This window comes from Lipophrys pholis (assembly GCF_963383615.2).
Source record: "Lipophrys pholis genome assembly, chromosome: 6".
In the NCBI taxonomy this organism is placed as follows: domain Eukaryota; kingdom Metazoa; phylum Chordata; class Actinopteri; order Blenniiformes; family Blenniidae; genus Lipophrys; species Lipophrys pholis.
Genome location: NC_137629.1, coordinates 429,110 through 447,155, shown reverse-complemented (window position 1 = coordinate 447,155; position 18,046 = coordinate 429,110). Strand labels below are relative to the sequence as shown.

At 46.4% G+C, this 18,046-nt stretch overlaps 1 protein-coding gene across 1 annotated transcript in view; it reads left to right on the top strand.

The window, feature by feature from the left end:
- Positions 1 to 18,046, top strand: part of fat4 (FAT atypical cadherin 4) — a gene marked incomplete at its 5' end in the record, with an annotated part of 134,591 nt that overhangs the window by 56,868 nt on the left and 59,677 nt on the right. The window contains 4 exon segments of the mRNA XM_080465733.1: positions 816 to 1,077; positions 1,438 to 1,785; positions 4,114 to 5,036; positions 7,242 to 7,416. Of these exon segments, the coding sequence (XP_080321859.1) occupies positions 816 to 1,077; positions 1,438 to 1,785; positions 4,114 to 5,036; positions 7,242 to 7,416 (1,708 nt within the window).

The window sequence follows — 18,046 nt, the reverse complement described above, 5'->3', positions numbered from 1 at the left end:
ATCTCCGTCAGGTCCCAGAGCTTTCCATGGTTCATCACATTCACCCATTCACACACCATTGGAGGCTGCAGCTGTGCAGGGACGCGTCGGCTTGTAGGCAGGCAGAGATGGAAATTGAACCTGCAACCTTTCGATTGGGGGACGACGGCTCAAACAACCGAGCCACGCCACCCAAAAGATTCTTGACTTCCTTTGTTGCCGTCTTGTGTTCTTTCAACTCTTTTGTCCAACTGAGAAAATGATCAGGAAGTGGTCTGGTTCAACGACTGGCCCGTTTCAGTTCTTTGTGTTTGACCGTCTCGGCGTCGTGGCATGTCCTCTCTCGGTGTGGCATGTCCTCTCTCTGTGTGGCGTGTCCTCTCTCGGTGTGGCATGTCCTCTCTCTGTGTGGCGTGTCCTCTCTCGGTGTGGCATGTCCTCTCTCTGTGTGGCATGTCCTCTCTCTGTGTGGCGTGTCCTCTCTCGGTGTGGCGTGTCCTCTCTCGGTGTGGCATGTCCTCTCTCTGTGTGGCGTGTCCTCTCTCGGTGTGGCATGTCCTCTCTTGGTGTGGCGTCGCGCAGCAGCTCCTAGAATTCTTTGTCTTTGTCCAGAGACGAGACCCGCCGGCGCAGTGAACCAATAGAGTTGCTATGATCTTCCTCTGGTTCAACCAGATTTCAGACTTTGCCCTGTGAGCACAGAGTTCCAGAACGATGAGCTGAGAGGAGCTCCGTCAGTTTGAAGTGTTGTCTCTGCTCCTCCTCCACCCTCAGACACCCTCAGGCAGTGAAGTCAGGTTGCGTTTGCATCATGAGCCGCTGGTTTTCTGTCTCAGGGTCCGAACGCTCTGGTCACCTACACCATCGTCAGCGGCGCCGACGACAGCTTCCGGATCGACCCGGAGTCTGGAGACCTGATGGCCACCAGGAAGCTGGACCGCGAGCGGCGCTCAGAATACTCCCTGCTGGTCCGGGCCGACGACGGCAAACAGTCGTCCGACATGAGGCTCAACATCACCGTCCAGGACGTCAACGACCATTCGCCAGAGTTCTCCAGACCTACGTACTCCTTTGATATCCCTGAGGACACGGCGCCAGGTGAGCCCCTGCAAACTCTACACAGAGAGGAGTTCACAGTCCTCCACAGTGCTCCACAGTCCTCCACAGTGCTCCACAGTGCTCCACAGTCCTCCACAGTGCTCCACAGTCCTCCACAGTCCTCCACAGTCCTCCACAGTGCTCCACAGTCCTCCACAGTCCTCCACAGTCCTCCACAGCGCTCCGCAGTCCTCCACAGTGCTCCACAGTCCTCCACAGTCCTCCACAGTCCTCCACACTCCTCCACAGTCCTCCACACTACTCCACAGTCCTCCACAGTCCTCCACACTCCTCCACAGTCCTCCACAGTCCTCCACAGCCCTCCACACTCCTCCACAGTTAACCCGTCTCATCTTTCAGGCTCCATCGTGGCGGCCATCTTGGCCAGCGACTCGGACTCTGGGCTGAACGGCGAGGTGACCTACTCGCTTGAGGAGGATGAGGAGGAGGCCTTCCTCCTAAACCCGGTGACGGGCGTCTTCAACGTGACGCGTGCGCTGGACTACGAGGCTCAGCAGTTTTACATCCTGACGGCGAAGGCGCAGGACGGCGGCGGCCAGGCCAGCGTGGTCAGAGTCTACTTCAACATCCTGGACGTCAACGACAACCCGCCCGTCTTCAACAGCTCGGCGTACGGCGCCTCGGTGTCCGAGAGTCTGGCCGTCGGCTCCAGCGTCGTCGCGGTCGGAGCCGCCGACGCCGACGACGGTACGTAGTCTGGAACCCTCCTCCACTCCTCGGTGAACCAGGGTTCTTCAGGTCTGCTTCTACAGCTTCTGTCGTTATGAAACTTTAACGCGTTCATGATTTCAGTTTCAGCTCAACTTACCAAACAAATGTCCAGATTACAGAAAAACATCATCCTGACTCTTTATTTTTCTTTCTGTCGATTCGACTGACCTGCGTCATCCAAGGTAGGAGTTAGAAACCGTCTCCGTACAGACAGACGCCATCACGGCGTCCCTCAAGTCGCCGACGTTCAATTAACAATAGAAATGAATTCAATCATTAAAATCCAGTAAAACATCGGAGTGGTTTTCAGTAAAGTAAAGCACTTTTAATCAAGGTTTCTTCTCCGTTAATCCCTCAGTGGAAACTGAAACTGTTTGTTTAGGTCTTTGTTCAAACCAGAATCGCCCACCAGGGGGCGCACCCCAAAACGGGAGGTTTTGATTCACCTCTGGTAAATTTGGCGGCTAGCAGCTAACCGCTAACAGGACGAGTTTAAACGTTGAACCATGTGATTTACAACGACGTGTATTTCATTCTCAATCTCCAGGTGTGTCGCTCTGCAGCTGGATGTTTGTAGCCGCTCCACCGTCGCTCCACCGTCGCTCCACCATCGCTTTCATTTTTCATGTGTGCAAAGGACCGCTAAGCTATCTACGCTATCACTATGCTATCTACACTATTGCTATGCTATCTATGCTATTGCTATGCTATTTATGCTATCTATGCTATCGCTGTGCTATGGCTATACTATTGCTATACTATTGCTATGCTATTGCTATATACATATACGCTATCTATGCTATCGATATGCAATCTACACTGTTGCTATGCTATCAACCCTATTGCTATGCTATTGCTATGCTATCTTCACTATCTATGCTATCGCCATGATTGACAGTTCCTGCGGCCAATGAGCAGCCTCACATCCTCCCAGTCAGAAGCTCCATGTGACTGTTTTTTCCGAATGAATTTTAAGAATTGATTTAAAGACAATATCAGGGAGACAGGATACGTGACGATACCAGAGGACGACTCTTTTTTAAAAGAATCTCATTAAGTACATGCTACATGGTAAACAGTACACAGTATATGCTATATGGTACACGCTATGTGGTACACAGTACATGCTACCTGCTACCCACTATACACTGCATGCTACATGCTACATGCTAAACATGCAGAAAGCTGCCTGGCTCTGCTTCCTGGTTTTTGTTCTGGTTTTGAGACGTAGCGGTCAGTAGTGACAGAGAAGCACCAGAAGATTAGACGTGAGTTGAATGTGGTGAAATATGGTCTTTCTGGAAATGAAACTTCTGGTTTAAAGCAGAAATGAAGTGCTGCAGTTGGTAAATCAGCTGTAGAGCATTGGTTTCCTGTCAGGGCTGCTCTGGTTTGGAGAGCTGGGGACACCACAGTCCTCAGACCTGCAGTTCAGTCCTGCTCTTTATTGAGTCAGGCCTGAATGATTTGATGAAATGCAGCATGTGACGGGTGGTGTTCTGTGTTCAGGTGGAGGTTTGGTATTCAGACGCTCACCGCCACTCCTCCCTTCTGTAATTACGCTTCGTTCAGCTCTAACGTGGTTATTGTGACCTACATTCCTGGACATGAGTCGTCCTCAGCCTCAGTCAGGCGTCTTCTCCACAGGATCCTCTCACATGGACTCACTGCTCATGTTGCACTGCCACAATGAAGCACAGCCATTGGTAGCACCTCCTAGGCCCTGACCTTTGACCCTCAGACTGCTGCGAGACGCTGCAGCGTGAACTCCGCCTGAAGCAGGCCGGAGCTTTTGATCAGGGATTACTGACACTGTCAAATCCCACTGGAGGTGGGAAGGTGCTGCTGCCGCCCACATGAACATGCCGGTGAGTTGAATTACAGAAGCTCATTTGAAGCTCATTTGAAGCTCCAGCTCCAGAGACGCTCTGCAGATCCTGAGGTCAGATATTTGCCATCCCAGCCCTCAGCCCCATTGTTGTTCTGTCATTGAGATACTTCAGGGTAGGAAGCACTTTGTCTTGTGAAAACGCCGTCACTCTGCAGGAATGGACGGCGGCCAGAAGAGAAGACTGACGCTTTCTTTCCAACAATTTGTGGAAATTGTGGCTGATAAAATCCTGAAACGGTTGTTTCTGACCTGCCCTGTTCCTTCTCTGTCTGTGATTCATTGAAAACCTGTGAGAGGACTCGGTGTCTTCTGGTGTCTTCTGGTGTCTTCTGGTGTCTTCTGGTGTCTTCTGGTGGCAAGTTTTGTATTTTCTATCTAACAGTCTCCCTGTCGTCTTCTTGGGTTTGTTTTAGGTCCCAATGCCGAGCTTCTCTTCAGAATCGCTTCAGGGGATCCTCAGGGCCATTTCACCATCGCCAAGTCGGGAGTCCTCCAAACCAGGAAGGACTTGGACCGAGAAGCTCAGTCCTTCTACAACCTTGTGATCACAGTCAATGACTTGGCTCCACCCCCCATGAGCCGCTTCACCAGCACGGCTCAGGTGTCAATCATTCTCCTGGACGTCAACGATTGCTCGCCGAGCTTCACTTCCCAGAAGATGGCCTACATCCAGGAGAACACGCCGGTGGACACGGTGGTGTTCAGCGCCCGGGCCACAGATGCCGACAGCGGGCCCAACAGCTACGTGGAGTACTCGCTCCGAGGACCGTTCGGGAACAAGTTCAGCGTGGGGACGATCGACGGCGACGTCCGGCTGGTGGGAGAACTGGACCGAGAGGAGCTCTCCAACTACACCCTCACAGTTGTCGCGACAGACAAAGGTCAACCGCCTCTGTCGTCAACCATGGACGTGACGATGATCGTTCTGGACGTCAACGACAACACGCCGAGCTTCTCCCAGAACATCTACGACATCGAGATCGAGGAGGACACCTTGACGGGGACGGACGTCATCCAGGTGTTTGCTAGTGATGCTGATGACGGCACCAATGGGCAGATAAGGTTTTCTATCTCTGGGGGAAACGCCAACGCAGATTTCAGGATGGATTCGGTCACAGGGGTCATTTCTGTGGCCAAGCAGCTGGATCGTGAGACTCGGTCGTCCTACTCACTGTCGGTCCAGGCCGTGGACCGCGGCAGCAGCGCCAGACTGGACCGGGCCACGGTCAACGTGGTTCTGCTGGACATCAACGACTGCTCGCCGGTGTTTGAGCTCTCGCCCTACACTGTGAACGTTCAGGAGAACCTGGAAAACCTGCCCAAGAGCATCCTTCAGGTCAGTGAACATATTTACCTTCGACTGAAACTGAACAGTCCGAACGGAATGAAGGTCCAGAGTGCTTTGAAAGACCTGAGACCAAAATCCAGTTAATGTCTTTAGCAGGTTTCACTAATACTAACTCAACCACTGCAGGTATGTGAGGGCAATCAGTGCAGAAAGCCTTGGGACACTGCTCAGTGCCATGACCAACACCTGAGTGAGATGATACAGAGAAGACATGCGGACACAATCAGCTCTGCTCGGTTGTTGCTTGGTAGTTTTCTACAAACGAATCAGACTCTAACAGCCTGATGACTGAACGAGCCCAACATGGAGGACAGACGGAGGGTCCAGTTACATGGTGGCAAAGGTCCAGCTCAACCTGGCCGAGCCGGGCCGCGGCAGCGAGCGCTGGAAGCCCACGATGCCTTTGGGCACGCTCATAAAACTCTGACTGGCAAATCGTCCCACATTCAGCAAACCGTTAAATGAAAGTCTTGCAGCCGCAGTGCGTCCCGGAGCGAGGAGACGAGTGTGACATGATCGTCCTCCCCTCAGCAGTTCTCATGGTGCTCAGCGGCAGTGTGGAGGTCATTAACCCTCAGCTGCCTCGCTGGGAATCCCCCCAGCGTTCACAGCTCCTCCCAACTGGACACAGACTGCAAACCTGTCGTCCTCACGAGGGACATGTCCAGAATTCATTGTCTTCTATGTTTGGAAGCCGGTTCCTCATGACAGAAGATGCTGGGATGAATATTGACTTTATATCAGCCACTGAATGTGGCTTCACTGGAGCGACACCCACACAGACATATATACTCAATATATATCAAATATACTCAATATATATCATATATACTCAATATATATCAAATATACTCAATATATATCATATATACTCAATATATATCATATATACTCAATATATATCAAATATACTCAATATATATCATATATACTCAATATATATCAAATATACTCAATATATATCATATATACTCAATATATATCAAATATACTCAATATATATCATATATACTCAATATATATCATATATACTCAATATATATCAAATATACTCAATATATATCATATATACTCAATATATATCAAATATACTCAATATATATCATATATACTCAATATATATCAAATATACTCAATATATATCAAATATACTCAATATATATCTTATATACTCAATATATATCTTATATACTCAATATATATCTTATATACTCAATATATATCAAATATACTCAATATATATCAAATATACTCAATATATATCATATATACTCAATATATATCAAATATACTCAATATATATCATATATACTCAATATATATCAAATATACTCAATATATATCATATATACTCAATATATATCAAATATACTCAATATATATCAAATATACTCAATATATATCTTATATACTCAATATATATCTTATATACTCAATATATATCATATATACTCAATATATATCAAATATACTCAATATATATCTTATATACTCAATATATATCATATATACTCAATATATATCAAATATACTCAATATATATCATATATACTCAATATATATCATATATACTCAATATATATCTTATATACTCAATATATATCTTATATACTCAATATATATCATATATACTCAATATATATCTTATATACTCAATATATATCTTATATACTCAATATATATCATATATACTCAATATATATCAACTATACCAAAACCCAGGAAGAAAGTCTCCGTCCAATCAGCAGGAAGAGGATCTACAGCCTGGAGGACGTGGACATGTCTTCCAGTGGGAATCAGCTGGGACAGCCTAACTCCTCCAGTCGCGGTTCTGTGGGTTGATTCTTCTGGGTTCTGAAGCTGCTGCAGGATGTTAGAGCCCGTCGGGCAGCAGGACGTCTGCGTCCTTCAGACAGACATGGACTGTCTCTTACCTGACTCCTGGACTGATCCGTCTCGGGGTGCAGAGCTGCCGTGGCCCCTCTGGCCCCTCTGGCCCCTCTGGCCCCTCTGGCCCTACCAAGTTAGTTGAAAAGTGAAACCTGTTCCCAGGTACCCGTCGCAGACTGACTGTGAGAAGAAGGTGAAGGTTCCCGACTGCAGGAGTCCCGAGTGACGCTGAAGCCTGAGAACCTCGCTGTGATTCAGCTCTGCTGCGACTCTGGATCTCATTATTCCTCCTTGTTTTTCCAGGTCGTTGCCAGAGACGACGACCAAGGCGCCAACGGCCAGCTGAGCTACGTGCTCAGCGGCGGGAATGAGGACGGCGCCTTCACCCTGTCGTCCAGCGGTCAGCTGAGCCTGACGCAGACGCTGGACCGGGAGGCTCGGGACCGACACCAGCTGCTCGTCACGGCCACCGACTCAGGTAGAACCATTCCAGCCGGTTCTCCTGCTCAGCCGGGGCTTTCTATTGTCCCGCTGTCCCGTGTTTACGTCTCACTTGTCGTCCAGGACCTGCTGCTCTGCTCACAGCAGTGGAACGCAGAGCGTCATGGACATTGTTGACTCTCTGCAGAGCAACAAACAGAGTTTACAATCAGGAATATGTTCATCAACAAACAGCATTTTGATTTCAGAGTGAGCTCAGGCGTCTTTTGTGTGGCACAGGAACCTAAACACTGGAGTTTTTAGCTTTTAAAACACTGGGTGTTTTTGAGCTCTTTCAGCGGCTGCGATGGAATAGCATCCTCTGTTTATTTGGACACGGCGGTGGAGCTGCTTCTAGTCACATAAAAGGTTAACTTGTTATTGCATGGAGGCCAGTTAATGTGCAGTTAAAGGAGGACATGCGTAACCTTGTTGCAGCCAAATCACATGCTTTCCTAGTTAAGTATACGTTCCCCCGCGCCGCCATGGTCTGAGGACCCACCACGTGACCCTCCATAACGCTCGCTGTATTTCTGACTTTGGTGAGAATCGGAACAAAGTGTTTGGAAAGAAATTCCACAGAGTGACTTTGGATAAAAACACTTTAGTTTTATTTCACCAAAATCCAAGTAGTAAAGAAACTTTACAACTAAACAACATTGTCTGATAAAGTCCGAAGCAAAGGGACCGTTGTTCGGGTTCTCTGCCGTTCCGTGGTTCCAGCCTCAGAGACAAAGCCGACATACTAATTAGGATTAAGTCTCTTTTCTAATGTTTCACGAGGACTCTGTATTTAGAGCCCTGACAACAACTGCACAATATTTTGACAGGACGTTTCAATACAGTGTGGAGGCGAAAAAAAGAAGGGATTTCAGGCTCCAATATCAAAATATAAAAAACCATAATCATAGAGCAGCCAAATTACCCAGCAGCCTCTTCTCACATTTTTGAGGCCTTGGCGAGGACGGCGGGGGAAACTTGACGGTGGACTCGTCTCCACAACCTGTTTCAACCACAGACATTCATCCTCACAGTTCCAGTCATTCTTCTTCTTCTCATACTGACGTTCCTGCGGCGTGAGCAGAACTGAGCAGTTTGTTATTTCCTGTGATGTTCCTTAAAGCTGAGAGAGGTTCTCTGCCGCCGGCAGCTCTTCAAACTACACAAACATCTGGCTTCTCCACTTCTCTTCAGACCGACCTGAGTCCTTCACTCACCGTTGGTCAACCCTGCAGTTCTGTGCAGCACCGGAACTCTAACCTTCTGGACTCTAACCTTCTGGACTCTAACCTTCTGGACTCTAACCTTCTGGACTCTAACGTTCTGGACTCTAACGTTCTGGACTCTAACCTTCTGGACTCTAACGTTCTGGACTCTAACCTTCTGGACTCTAACCTTCTGGACTCTAACGTTCTGGAGTCTAACAGTAGTGTTCTTGACTCTAACGTTCTGGACTTTAACAGTAGTGTTCTTGACTCTAATGTTCTTGACTTTAACAGTAGTGTTCTTGACTCTAATGTTCTTGACTCTAACGTGCTGGACTCTAACGTTCTGGACTCTAACGTTCTGGACTCTAACCTTCTGGATTCTAACAGTAGTGTTCTTGACTCTAACATTCTGGACTCTAACGTTCTGGACTCTAATGTTCTGGAGTCTAACAGTAGTGTTCTTGACTCTAACGTTCTGGACTCTAATGTTCTGGAGTCTAACAGTAGTGTTCTTGACTCTAACGTTCTGGACTCTAACAGTAGTGTTCTTGACTCTAATGTTCTTGACTCTAACGTCCTGGACTCTAACGTTCTGGACTCTAACGTGCTGGACTCTAATGTTCTGGACTCTAACAGTAGTGTTCTTGACTCTAACGTCCTGGACTCTAACGTTCTGGACTCTAACGTGCTGGACTCTAATGTTCTGGACTCTAACAGTAGTGTTCTTGACTCTAACGTTCCTGACTCTGATGTTTTCTACTCTAACGTTCTGGACTCTAACGTTGTGGATTCTAATAATCTGGACTCTAACATTGTGGACTCTAACATTCTTGACTCTAACGTTGTGGATTTAATGTTCCTGACTCTAATATTCTGGACTCTAACGTTGTGAACTCTAACATTCTGGACTCTAATGTTCTGGACTCTAACGTTGTGGACTCTAATGTTCTGGACTCAAACATTCTGGACTCTAACGTTCTGGACTCTAACCTTCTGGACTCTAACATGCTGGACTCTAACCTTCTGGACTCTAACCTTCTGGACTCTAACGTGCTGGACTCTAACGTTCTGGACTCTAACAGTAGTGTTCTTGACTCTAACGTTCTGGACTCTAATGTTCTGGACTCTAACAGTAGTGTTCTTGACTCTAACGTTCTGGACTCTAACGTGCTGGACTCTAATGTTCTGGACTCTAACAGTAGTGTTCTTGACTCTAACGTTCTGGAATCTAACGTTCCTGACTCTGATGTTTTCTACTCTAACGTTCTGGACTCTAACGTTGTGGATTCTAATGTTCTGAACTCTAACATTGTGGACTCTAACATTCTTGACTCTAACGTTGTGGATTTAATGTTCCTGACTCTAATATTCTGGACTCTAACGTTGTGAACTCTAACATTCTGGACTCTAATGTTCTGGACTCTAACGTTGTGGACTCTAATGTTCTGGACTCAAACATTCTGGACTCTAACGTTCTGGACTCTAACCTTCTGGACTCTAACGTGCTGGACTCTAATGTTCTGGACTCTAACAGTAGTGTTCTTGACTCTAACCTTCTGGACTCTAACCTTCTGGACTCTAACGTTCTGGACTCTAACCTTCTGGACTTTAACCTTCTGGACTCTAACGTGCTGGACTCTAACGTTCTGGACTCTAACAGTAGTGTTCTTGACTCTAACATTCTGGACTCTAACGTTCTGGACTCTAATGTTCTGGACTCTAACAGTAGTGTTCTTGACTCTAACGTTCTGGACTCTAACGTGCTGGACTCTAATGTTCTGGACTCTAACAGTAGTGTTCTTGACTCTAACGTTCTGGACTCTAACGTTCCTGACCCTGATGTTTTCTACTCTAACGTTCTGGACTCTAACGTTGTGGATTCTAATGTTCTGCACTCTAACATTCTGGACTCTAACATTCTTGACTCTAATGTTGTGGATTTAATGTTCCTGACTCTAATATTCTGGACTCTAACGTTGTGAACTCTAACATTCTGGACTCTAATGTTCTGGACTCTAACGTTGTGGACTCTAATGTTCTGGACTCAAACATTCTGGACTCTAACGTTCTGGACTCTAACCTTCTGGACTCTAACGTGCTGGACTCTAATGTTCTGGACTCTAACAGTAGTGTTCTTGACTCTAACCTTCTGGACTCTAACCTTCTGGACTCTAACGTGCTGGACTCTAACGTTCTGGACTCTAACAGTAGTGTTCTTGACTCTAACGTTCTGGACTCTAACGTTCTGGACTCTAATGTTCTGGACTCTAACAGTAGTGTTCTTGACTCTAACGTTCTGGACTCTAACGTTCTGGACTCTAACGTGCTGGACTCTAATGTTCTGGACTCTAACAGTAGTGTTCTTGACTCTAACGTTCTGGACTCTAACGTTCCTGACTCTGATGTTTTCTACTCTAACGTTCTGGACTCTAACGTTGTGGATTCTAATGTTCTGCACTCTAACATTCTGGACTCTAACATTCTTGACTCTAATGTTGTGGATTTAATGTTCCTGACTCTAACATTCTGGACTCTAATGTTCTGGACTCTAACGTTGTGGACTCTAATGTTCTGGACTCAAACATTCTGGACTCTAACGTTCTGGACTCTAACGTGCTGGACTCTAATGTTCTGGACTCTAACAGTAGTGTTCTTGACTCTAACCTTCTGGACTCTAACCTTCTGGACTCTAACGTTCTGGACTCTAACCTTCTGGACTCTAACCTTCTGGACTCTAACGTGCTGGACTCTAACGTTCTGGACTCTAACAGTAGTGTTCTTGACTCTAACGTTCTGGACTCTAACGTTCTGGACTCTAATGTTCTGGACTCTAACAGTAGTGTTCTTGACTCTAACGTTCTGGACTCTAACCTTCTGGACTCTAACGTGCTGGACTCTAATGTTCTGGACTCTAACAGTAGTGTTCTTGACTCTAACCTTCTGGACTCTAACCTTCTGGACTCTAACCTTCTGGACTCTAACGTGCTGGACTCTAACGTTCTGGACTCTAACAATAGTGTTCTTGACTCTAACGTTCTGGACTCTAACGTTCTGGACTCTAATGTTCTGGACTCTAACAGTAGTGTTCTTGACTCTAACGTTCTGGACTCTAACGTTCTGGACTCTAACGTGCTGGACTCTAATGTTCTGGACTCTAACAGTAGTGTTCTTGACTCTAACGTTCTGGACTCTAACGTTCCTGACTCTGATGTTTTCTACTCTAACGTTCTGGACTCTAACGTTGTGGATTCTAATGTTCTGCACTCTAACATTCTGGACTCTAACATTCTTGACTCTAATGTTGTGGATTTAATGTTCCTGACTCTAACATTCTGGACTCTAATGTTCTGGACTCTAACGTTGTGGACTCTAATGTTCTGGACTCAAACATTCTGGACTCTAACGTTCTGGACTCTAACGTGCTGGACTCTAATGTTCTGGACTCTAACAGTAGTGTTCTTGACTCTAACCTTCTGGACTCTAACCTTCTGGACTCTAACGTTCTGGACTCTAACCTTCTGGACTCTAACCTTCTGGACTCTAACGTTCTGGACTCTAACAGTAGTGTTCTTGACTCTAACGTTCTGGACTCTAACGTTCTGGACTCTAATGTTCTGGACTCTAACAGTAGTGTTCTTGACTCTAACGTTCTGGACTCTAACCTTCTGGACTCTAACGTGCTGGACTCTAATGTTCTGGACTCTAACAGTAGTGTTCTTGACTCTAACCTTCTGGACTCTAACCTTCTGGACTCTAACCTTCTGGACTCTAACGTGCTGGACTCTAACGTTCTGGACTCTAACAATAGTGTTCTTGACTCTAACGTTCTGGACTCTAACGTTCTGGACTCTAATGTTCTGGACTCTAACAGTAGTGTTCTTGACTCTAACGTTCTGGACTCTAACGTTCTGGACTCTAACGTGCTGGACTCTAATGTTCTGGACTCTAACAGTAGTGTTCTTGACTCTAACGTTCTGGACTCTAACGTTCCTGACTCTGATGTTTTCTACTCTAACGTTCTGGACTCTAACGTTGTGGATTCTAATGTTCTGCACTCTAACATTCTGGACTCTAACATTCTTGACTCTAATGTTGTGGATTTAATGTTCCTGACTCTAACATTCTGGACTCTAATGTTCTGGACTCTAACGTTGTGGACTCTAATGTTCTGGACTCAAACATTCTGGACTCTAACGTTCTGGACTCTAACGTGCTGGACTCTAATGTTCTGGACTCTAACAGTAGTGTTCTTGACTCTAACCTTCTGGACTCTAACCTTCTGGACTCTAACGTTCTGGACTCTAACCTTCTGGACTCTAACCTTCTGGACTCTAACGTGCTGGACTCTAACGTTCTGGACTCTAACGTTCTGGACTCTAACAGTAGTGTTCTTGACTCTAACGTTCTGGACTCTAACGTTCTGGACTCTAATGTTCTGGACTCTAACAGTAGTGTTCTTGACTCTAACGTTCTGGACTCTAACGTTCTGGACTCTAACGTGCTGGACTCTAATGTTCTGGACTCTAACAGTAGTGTTCTTGACTCTAACGTTCTGGACTCTAACGTTCCTGACTCTGATGTTTTCTACTCTAACGTTCTGGACTCTAACGTTGTGGATTCTAATGTTCTGCACTCTAACATTCTGGACTCTAACATTCTTGACTCTAATGTTGTGGATTTAATGTTCCTGACTCTAATATTCTGGACTCTAATGTTGTGAACTCTAACATTCTGGACTCTAATGTTCTGGACTCTAACGTTGTGGACTCTAATGTTCTGGACTCTAACGTTCTGCACTCTAATGTTCTGGACTCTAACATTCTTGACTCTAACGTTCTGGACTCTAACGTTCTGGACTCTAATGTTCTGCACTCTAACGTTCTGGACTCTAACATTCTTGACTCTAACATTCTTGACTCTAATGTTCTGGACGCTAACGTTCTGCACTCTAATGTTCTGGACTCTAACATTCTTGACTCTAACGTTCTGGACTCTAACGTTCTGGACTCTAACGTTCTGCACTCTAACGTTCTGCACTCTAACGTTCTGGACTCTAATGTTCTGGACTCTAACCTTCTGGACTCTAACGTTCTGGACTCTAACGTTCCTGACGCTGATGTTTTCTACTCTAACGTTCTGGACTCTAACGTTGTGGATTCTAATGTTCTGCACTCTAACATTCTGGACTCTAACATTCTTGACTCTAATGTTGTGGATTTAATGTTCCTGACTCTAACATTCTGGACTCTAATGTTCTGGACTCTAACGTTGTGGACTCTAATGTTCTGGACTCAAACATTCTGGACTCTAACGTTCTGGACTCTAACGTGCTGGACTCTAATGTTCTGGACTCTAACAGTAGTGTTCTTGACTCTAACCTTCTGGACTCTAACCTTCTGGACTCTAACGTTCTGGACTCTAACCTTCTGGACTCTAACCTTCTGGACTCTAACGTGCTGGACTCTAACGTTCTGGACTCTAACAGTAGTGTTCTTGACTCTAACGTTCTGGACTCTAACGTTCTGGACTCTAATGTTCTGGACTCTAACAGTAGTGTTCTTGACTCTAACGTTCTGGACTCTAACGTTCTGGACTCTAACGTGCTGGACTCTAATGTTCTGGACTCTAACAGTAGTGTTCTTGACTCTAACGTTCTGGACTCTAACGTTCCTGACTCTGATGTTTTCTACTCTAACGTTCTGGACTCTAACGTTGTGGATTCTAATGTTCTGCACTCTAACATTCTGGACTCTAACATTCTTGACTCTAATGTTGTGGATTTAATGTTCCTGACTCTAATATTCTGGACTCTAATGTTGTGAACTCTAACATTCTGGACTCTAATGTTCTGGACTCTAACGTTGTGGACTCTAATGTTCTGGACTCTAACGTTCTGCACTCTAACGTTCTGCACTCTAATGTTCTGGACTCTAACATTCTTGACTCTAACGTTCTGGACTCTAACGTTCTGGACTCTAATGTTCTGCACTCTAACGTTCTGGACTCTAACATTCTTGACTCTAACATTCTTGACTCTAATGTTCTGGACGCTAACGTTCTGCACTCTAATGTTCTGGACTCTAACATTCTTGACTCTAACGTTCTGGACTCTAACGTTCTGGACTCTAACGTTCTGCACTCTAACGTTCTGCACTCTAACGTTCTGGACTCTAATGTTCTGGACTCTAACCTTCTGGACTCTAACGTGCTGGACTCTAATGTTCTGGACTCTAACAGTAGTGTTCTTGACTCTAACCTTCTGGACTCTAACCTTCTGGACTCTAACGTGCTGGACTCTAACGTTCTGGACTCTAACAGTAGTGTTCTTGACTCTAACGTTCTGGACTCTAACGTGCTGGACTCTAATGTTCTGGACTCTAACAGTAGTGTTCTTGACTCTAACGTTCTGGACTCTAACGTGCTGGACTCTAATGTTCTGGACTCTAACAGTAGTGTTCTTGACTCTAACGTTCTGGACTCTAACGTTCCTGACTCTGATGTTTTCTACTCTAACGTTCTGGACTCTAACGTTGTGGATTCTAATGTTCTGCACTCTAACATTCTGGACTCTAACATTCTTGACTCTAATGTTGTGGATTTAATGTTCCTGACTCTAACATTCTGGACTCTAATGTTCTGGACTCTAACGTTGTGGACTCTAATGTTCTGGACTCAAACATTCTGGACTCTAACGTTCTGGACTCTAACCTTCTGGACTCTAACGTGCTGGACTCTAATGTTCTGGACTCTAACAGTAGTGTTCTTGACTCTAACCTTCTGGACTCTAACCTTCTGGACTCTAACGTTCTGGACTCTAACCTTCTGGACTCTAACCTTCTGGACTCTAACGTGCTGGACTCTAACGTTCTGGACTCTAACAGTAGTGTTCTTGACTCTAACGTTCTGGACTCTAACGTTCTGGACTCTAATGTTCTGGACTCTAACAGTAGTGTTCTTGACTCTAACGTTCTGGACTCTAACTTTCTGGACTCTAACGTGCTGGACTCTAATGTTCTGGACTCTAACAGTAGTGTTCTTGACTCTAACGTTCTGGACTCTAACGTTCCTGACGCTGATGTTTTCTACTCTAACGTTCTGGACTCTAACGTTGTGGATTCTAATGTTCTGCACTCTAACATTCTGGACTCTAACATTCTTGACTCTAATGTTGTGGATTTAATGTTCCTGACTCTAATATTCTGGACTCTAATGTTTTGAACTCTAACATTCTGGACTCTAATGTTCTGGACTCTAACGTTGTGGACTCTAATGTTCTGGACTCTAACGTTCTGGACTCTAACATTCTTGACTCTAACATTCTTGACTCTAATGTTCTGGACGCTAACGTTCTGCACTCTAATGTTCTGGACTCTAACATTCTTGACTCTAACGTTCTGGACTCTAACGTTCTGGACTCTAACGTTCTGGACTCTAACGTTCTGCACTCTAACGTTCTGCACTCTAACGTTCTGGACTCTAATGTTCTGGACTGTGGGGACGAGTGAAGCTGTGCAGCTGAGCTGCAGGTCTGTTCTCACAGCTCAGCAGGTGTCGGTTCTCTTGAAACCTCCAGTGTGACTAACCGCTCTGGTGGTAAATTCCTGTAAAGTCTGAGCTCAGAACCGCAGAACCCAAAGGTGTTTTTCAATGTTGACAGGAAGAGTGAAGCAGATCTTTCTCTGTGTTTCAGCCGTCTTTGCTTGTTTGTTGCGTTCCTGCAGATGGGCTGAGCTTTAGAGGGTTAGGAGGCCAGTGGGTGTTGGACGCAGACCCGAGTCCTGCCGGGAGTCCACATGTTGTTCTGATGTGAAGGAATGTAAACCAAAGAGAACCACCGCAGCCGTCCAGCGCTTTGTTTTGGTGAAGCTGCGCTGCTGCAATAACTTGTGTGTCTGTTTTAATGAACTACATCTTGATATGCAGAGAGCATCTGTTCCACACACACACACACACACACACACACACACACACACACACACACACACACACACACACACACACACACACACACACACACACACACACACACACACACACACACACACCAGAACCTTGGTGTGATGGTTCTGCAGGGTGGATTATTAGGATTCACTTCCTGTTTCTCGCTCCTCGGATCAAGTTACTGCTGGTTTTCTCTTTAACAACATGTCAGAGACGTGAGGTGGAGCTCCTCCACCCGTCTCCTCCACCCGTCTCCTCCACCCGTCTCCTCCACCCGTCTCCTCTCGCTCATTCATCTGTTTCTGTTTCAGCAGGAAAGATGAAACAACAAAAACAAGGTTTATTGATCTCAACATTAAAGAGCCAATAAATTCCAGCCAGTGATGAAAGCATGGAGGCGGAGCTTCATCTACTTCCTGGTTGTTATTTCTCTGCAAAGTGCCTGACCTGCTCTGTGAAGTCGGGAAGAGCTGCTGCACGACCACTCTAGAGCCGCCAGCACTGCTGCACGACCACTCTAGAGCCGCCAGCACTGCTGCACGATGACTCTAGAGCCGCCAGCACTGCTGCACGATGACTCTAGAGCCGCCAGTGCGTCTGGCAAGATGTCTCCAGAGTCGTGTGCAGCATCTCTCGCGGCTCCAGAGCCGCCGTGCAGCGGAGCTGATGGCTCCAGAGTCATTGTGCAGTGACACTGACAGCTCCAGAGTCGTGTTCAGCGTTGCTGATGGCTCCAGAGTCGTGTTCAGCGGTGCTGATGGCTCCAGAGTCGTGTTCAGCGGCACTGATGGCTCCAGAGTTGTTGTTCAGCGGTGCTGATGGCTCCAGAGTCATTGTTCAGCGGTGCTGATGGCTCCAGAGTCGTGTTCAGCGGTGTTGATGGCTCCAGAGTCATTGTTCAGCGGTGCTGATGGCTCCAGAGTTGTTGTTAAGCGGCACTGATGGCTCCAGAGTTGTTGTTAAGCGGCACTGATGGCTCCAGAGTTGTTGTTCAGCGGTGCTGATGGCTCCAGAGTCATTGTTCAGCGGTGCTGATGGCTCCAGAGTCGTGTTCAGCGGTGTTGATGGCTCCAGAGTCATTGTTCAGCGGTGCTGATGGCTCCAGAGTTGTTGTTAAGCGGCACTGATGGCTCCAGAGTCATTGTGCAGTGACACTGACAGCTCCAGAGTCGTGTTCAGCGTTGCTGATGGCTCCAGAGTCGTGTTCAGCGGCGCTGAGGGCTCCAGAGTCGTCGTGCAGCGGCACTGATGCCTCCAGAGTCGTGTTCAGCGTCGCTGATGGCTCCAGAGTCGTGTTCAGCGGCACTGATGGCTCCAGAGTTGTTGTTCAGCGGTGCTGATGGCTCCAGAGTCATTGTTCAGCGGTGCTGATGGCTCCAGAGTCGTGTTCAGCGGTGTTGATGGCTCCAGAGTCATTGTTCAGCGGTGCTGATGGCTCCAGAGTTGTTGTTAAGCAGCACTGATGGCTCCAGAGTTGTT